The sequence below is a fragment of the Sinocyclocheilus anshuiensis genome, unplaced genomic scaffold (assembly GCF_001515605.1).
Source record: "Sinocyclocheilus anshuiensis isolate Anshui unplaced genomic scaffold, SAMN03320099.WGS_v1.1 scaffold437, whole genome shotgun sequence".
NCBI classification, from domain to species: Eukaryota; Metazoa; Chordata; class Actinopteri; order Cypriniformes; family Cyprinidae; genus Sinocyclocheilus; species Sinocyclocheilus anshuiensis.
Window position 1 is genome coordinate 296,290 of NW_015539902.1, and position 6,576 is coordinate 302,865.

At 37.7% G+C, this 6,576-nt stretch overlaps 1 protein-coding gene across 1 annotated transcript in view; it reads right to left on the bottom strand.

Annotated features, from left to right (window-relative positions):
- Positions 1-4,680, bottom strand: part of opcml (opioid binding protein/cell adhesion molecule-like) — a 154,570-nt gene extending 149,890 nt beyond the window's left edge. The window contains exon 1 of the mRNA XM_016482959.1: positions 4,425-4,680. Within this exon, the coding sequence (XP_016338445.1) occupies positions 4,425-4,485 (61 nt within the window). The 5' untranslated portion in view covers positions 4,486-4,680. The remainder of the gene's footprint in view (positions 1-4,424) is intronic.
- Positions 4,681-6,576: the final 1,896 nt, after the last annotated feature.

The window sequence follows — 6,576 nt, forward strand, 5'->3', positions numbered from 1 at the left end:
CTTAATGGGCTTCTTCTTGAGCCCCTCCTTTGTTGCCTTGGCGACATGTATGTTTTGAGTCATTGTCATGTTGGAAGACCCATCCATGACCCATCTTCAGTGTTCTGGCTGAGGGAAGGAGGTTCTCGTCCAAGATTTTACATTTTACAGTTCATTTGCCCCTCAATGCGGTGAAGTCGTCCTGTACCCTTAGCAGAAAAGCAGCCCAAAAAGCATAATGTTTCCACCTCCGTGCTTGACTGTAGGGATGGTGTTCTTGGGGTCATCGTCAGCATTTCTCCCCCTCCAAACGCGGCAATTCGAGTTAATGCCAAAGAGCTAAATTTTGGTCTCATCTGACCACAGCACTTTCTCCCAAGCCTTCTCTGAATCATTTAGATGTTCTTTGGCAAACTTTAAACGGGCCTGTACATGTGCCTTCTTGAGCAGGGGGACCTTGCGGGCGCTGCAGGATTTCAGTCCATTGCAGCGTAGTGTGTTACCAATGTTTTGCTTGGTGACTGTGGTCCCAACTGCCCCAGATCATTAACAAGCTCCTCCCGTGTCGTTCGGGGGTGATCCTTCACCTTTCTCATGATCATCCTTACCCCATGAGGCAAGATCTTGCACCGAGGCCGATTGATGGTTATTTTGTATTTCTTCCATTTCCGAATAATAGCACCAACAGTTGTCTCCTTCTCACCAAGCTTCTTGCTGATGGTCTTGTAGCCCATTCCAGTCTTGTGCAGATCTACAATCTTGTCTCTGACATCCTTTGACGCTGCAGGATTTCAGTCCATTGCAGCGTAGTGTGTTACCAATGTTTTGCTTGGTGACTGTGGTCCCAACTGCCCCAGATCATTAACAAGCTCCTCCCGTGTCGTTCGGGGGTGATCCTTCACCTTTCTCATGATCATCCTTACCCCATGAGGCAAGATCTTGCACCGAGGCCGATTGATGGTTATTTTGTATTTCTTCCATTTCCGAATAATAGCACCAACAGTTGTCTCCTTCTCACCAAGCTTCTTGCTGATGGTCTTGTAGCCCATTCCAGCTTTGTGCAGATCTACAATCTTGTCTCTGAAATCCTTTGACAGCTCTTTGGTGGAAATGCAAATCAATTTCTAACCTTTATATAATGTGTTTTTTCTGGATTCTTTGGTTGGTATTCTCTCTCTATCCGTTAAAATAAACCTACCATAAAAATTACAGACCCTTCATTTCTTTGTAAGTGGGCAAACGTACAAAATCAGCAGGGGATCAAATAAATATTTTCCCCACTGTATGTATGACATGTTATCTATTGTCGCTTTTAGCTTTTTTTTGTCTTTCTAAATCCATTTATCTCAGGGTCATGAAGGTGTCGACTGGCTATAACAACAAATGCCCTTTAGCCCATAGTTCTGTGAATATGAATATTCAGTAACACTTTAGTATAGGGACCAATTCTTACTATTAACTAGTTGCATATTAGCATGCCTATTATTAACATATTGGCTGTTAATTAGTACCTAAAGCACCTATTCTGCATGACCATATTCTACATCCCTAATCCTACCCAATACCTAAACTTAACAACTACCTAACTAACTATTAATAAGCAGCAAATTATGAGTTTATTGAGGCAAAAGTCAATAGTTCTTATTTTGTTAATAGTGAGAATTGGACCTTAAAATAAAGTGTGACTGAATATTCTTAGTCTTTTATCCCAAGTGATCACAGCTTTTTGTGCATAACTCACATACTTTCTTACACTCATTCGCTTCACTGTTGTGGATGAACAACAACACACAAAAAAAAACAAGTGAAAACTGGAACGGTAAGAACACATGTGTCCTTTAGCTGCCAGTTTGATTAATGGATCCATTAATACAGAATCAAAAACTGTAAAGTGAAGCCCTTCAACAGCTGCAAAATATTTAGCACTGTGTACAGTGTCAGTGAAAAGTCATTTGATCCATCAGCGTCATTGACTTTTGAGTACGTTTTGACCAGATGACTCTGGATCGAGTCTGGGCCAGCTACAGAACCATGCGTGAAAACTAGCATGCCAAGTGCATCACATTTTATTTAAAGTTCTGATCGAGGTCTTGTCATCTGCACTATCTCAGACTTTGATATTGTTGAGAAGCAGTAATCTGCATTTTGTTTACTCCATGAATATATCACCATCAGCTTCCGTCAGAGTGATTCTGTAAGATGTTTCTGAGTGCCTGAAAGATGTTATTTCAAGGCTCATTATGCCTCCAAAGGCTGAGGGAGCAAACACAAGTTTCCAGAAGCACTGAGCTGTCAATCATAATGAATTACTTATATTGTTTACAGCTGACAATAAATCTATTGTTTCTGTGGGTGGAACAATCTCACTGGCCTGAAAGTTACAACAGGGATGTACCACTCTCAAAATGACACTTTAATGGGGGCCATCAAAGTTTACTGCTCAAAAGCATATTGAGAGTTTGAAAATGACATGCTTTAAGTGCCAAAACTTTGCAGAAATCTTTAAGCAAATACTGGTTTTCAGATGGTCAACATTTGGCTAATTTATTCAGGAATGTACATTGGTAAATAAGTGTAAGTTTAGTCAAAGTTTTACAATACCACAAATCTGACTAGACTAATCATGGTTGCATAACTTAAACTGATGACACAAAGAGGCAGACTAAGCAGACAAATCTAATCTTCAGATGCAAAGTGGTTTGTTAGGAAAGTGTGGATTGGGGTGGAAAAAATACAATCTTCTTATGATGTCACTAAAAATGTCTACTATACAGTGCGAGGAGACCACGATAATACTGCAGAGGGATATCTGTTAGCATTCACATTTATCTCACTTGCTTTTGCATGACATGGGCAGGAAACCTCGGAACAGAACTTTGAGCCAATTGTCTGCATTATAAGTAAATAAATAAATACATACATAAGTAACTAAAAACCTAGTGCCTATCCTGAACTGTGACATCAAGGGTAACCGACAGGGAAATGTGTACATTTGAACCTTTTAAGAGCCCTACTGAAGAGGGAAAATTCATTAAATAAATAAATAAATTTCATTATTATATACTATCATACATATTATTATTATTATTATTTTTATGATTATTATTATTATTTACACACATATGACTCCGTATTCAAGACCTGTTGAATCAAGATCAGGTTATTTTTTTAAGTTTATGTTAGTTCAGAATTGAAATTAAGACTTAAGACTTGATTTTTATATGCAAAGCAGTGATCCAAGTGTTTTTTTCCACAGTTATTTATATAATTTCTTTGGTTCCCGTTGATTATGAAATTAAATCACAGCTCAAGGCCTAACTGTGAACAAACAGGGGCCGCCGTTTGATGGTTAGCCAACACATTTTGGCAGTTTGCTAATTAAGTCAAAGCAAACAACCACCTGTGATTAAAAGTATCAAACTGGTGGCTCCAGTCCTGAGGTATTTACCTTTCTAAACCACTAGCTGAGTCTATTAATTAGGCAACCTGGAAGGAAGAGTTAATTTATTAAATCATATGACGCAGCACATATAGAGAGACCTTTGTGAATGGACCATAATGACCCTGATAGCAGGACTTTTTTCTACTATCTGCTTTTCTATTTTTTTTATTTTTTTTATTTATTAACTTATTTGTTAGTTTTCTACTTTTGCAATCACTACAGCAATTCTCAAAGAGGTTACTGCAATGAGAGAAACCTTACTTCTTTTAAAATTGAATATTGATCTGTGTATGCGTTTCTGTGTGAATGCGGTGTCACAGAGAATCTCAAGTTCAAATTTCAATTATTGTGACCACGACTCATATTCATGCCTTTTTCTTCATTTTTAAATCTTCTTTGCAGTTGTACGCTTCAAATGTCCCTGTAGCCTAAAAGCCCAATATTTTGCCTGAGGTAACCTGTAGATAACAACCTAGCTTTTCATTACCTTCAAAAACACTTGCACATAAACTCAGACAACCATTACAATGACTTTGAAATGTAAAACATGCAATATGCCCTTACATCACTCATAAATAAATCCTCCATATAAAAAAGTACTTTCCTTTAAATCAAAAGTACAGATAGTACAAAAATGACATTTCAATTTCCGCCTTTACAGGAAAACCTGCAAATATAAGCTTATCGAAATGCCAAAAGAGCACTCCTTGTCCTCTGATGTGACTCATGGAAGCGAGTAAACGGTGACTGCGTGATGGCTTGTGCTTGCTCCGTTCAGTTTGTCTCCACTGTCATTCTCGATTAGCCTACCTGAAGTGAGTTTCGACATTCTGGGATGTCCCTCGGGTAAAAATCACCCTCACGCTGCATCCACTTCTTGCAACTTTGATCACATTTGAAGACTTGCTTACTTCCTAAAATACATCCACCCTCCCCCATATCCCAGTTTAAGCAAATATCGTCTACCCAGCTTGAGCATGCACAAAGCAGATGATAACAGTACCTGGATAGACAAGCAGAGCAATCAGCCACACCGTGAAGATAAAGCAGGCAGGATTGCACATTCTTCAAACTGTTCTCTGGATGCAGCAGCTGGTGTTTCTTCCTTTCCCTTTGCTCTTCTGCACAGAAACACAACCACCTGTGTTCTGTTTGCTGTTTCTTTGATCACCGGGTAATTACAGCAGAAAACGGCTTATTTTCACCCTTGGATAGGCATGGAGTGGAGTGGAGGCAATTTAAATCCAGCACAAGTTAAAGCGGCAGAGAGACTGAGCTCCCATTGATTATTTTCATAAGCGGAGCGCGCTCAGCGGGCTGGCAGAAGGGAACGGCCCACCCCCTCTGCACTCTGATTGGACGAGACTCTTGGCTGTCTGTCAGCAAGGGGTGTCTCTCTTTTTCATGCTTTGACTGGACCACTAATGCAAAGCTCTGCAAGATGAGAGAACGAGCCGAGCAGCATCTTCAATAAAACTGGCGGCCAGCCTCCTAATATTAGGTCTGTCACCACAAACTGATAGACACGTCTGGAATTGCTCTGTTCCCTTATATTACGTTGGTTCTATTTAAAGATCGTGCCTTTCTTATTTGTGTAATTGCCTGCTGTCAACACTGAGTATTGGGTCCATGCCAAGATGCTGAAGTCCCTTCACTCTGATAGTCATCACTACTCTGACAAAACTCTCAAGGTGACCTTGGGCTGCTTCTGTAAATCTCTAGCTGCAAAGATTAACAATGTGAATCTCAATGTATCTGAATAAACAAAAACAGTTCTAATTATTGTTCAATTATGTTGTGATGTAAAAATGTCTCCCAGAACCATTTATTATCATTTAGAATTACATCAATCACTATATCTGTCAGAATAAACTGACTCTTTAGACCACCAAAACAAGATCAACGTCAATGAAAAGCCAATGACATTCAGTCTACTAAAATATGCTTTATAATGAGATTTTAATTAGTCTTTTTGTTATTTGTTTTAAGAATAAAAATACGTAAAAAAAAATTAAGATGAATAGACTTGAGACTAAGTATATTAGCATCCTAAATATAAGTGTATTTTGTTTGACTGCACTAGAAATTTTGGTAACACTTTAGTATAGGGACCAATTCTCACTATTAACTAGTGGCTTATTGGCATGTCTATTATTAACATATTGGCTGTTTATTAGTGCTTATAAAGCACATATTCTGCATGACCATATTCTACGTCCCTAATCCTACCCAATACTTAAACTTAACAACTACCTTACTAACTATTAATAAGCAGCTAATTAGGATTTTATTGAGGCAAATGTTGTAGTTAATGGTGAGAATTGGACATTAAAATAAAGTGTGACCAAATTTTTTCCTTGTTTTTAAATGATTTAATATTTAAAACTGAACATCTCTGCCAGTATTTACAAGACAATACATATTTTCATTTAAGATACATACATAAATAAATAAATACATAGATTAATAGATTTCAATATAAATATAAATATATTGAACAGTTAGCCAGTTTGTAGAATGATAAATACTGTAACAAATTAATTGCTTGTTACTTAATTTTAGTTATGAACTTTAACTAATAGAAACTTATTTTTAATGCATAGCATTAAAAAAGCATTCAGCATTGTAAATTGTTTAAATAATGTGATTTTTGCATACAAACATATTTTGAAAGTCATTATATTTATGCAGAAGTTATTCTCTAGTTTTGTGCTTCTCAAGATACTACATAGTGACTTAAAATTTCAGGTAGTACTTCAAGTAAATAATTTAAGTCACAGAGGTTCAGCTGACGAAACAAGTTGGGAACTCCTGCTGTAAAGTAGCAGCCAAAATGAGAGAGGGGGGAATGCAATCAGGGCATCAAACTTGTGTTCCCGTGAGAGCCCAGCAGCTCTTTTATGTGACACAAACACGTGGACTATCCACAGCGGCACAGCTCTGACAACTCGAAGAGAGTTTTGTGTTTAGAGAGCAGTCCAGGATATAACTCAATCACACAGTCTTCACACTCAAATATTTGATGTACTTTTTAGCCATGTGGGGCTAGATTATATAAGGCACAGATCCAGATGAGTGAGTCTGTCATACATTGTTTGACTGCAGAAAAAGACTGCATCAATAACTATAATTTCAAATATAGCAAATATTGAGTT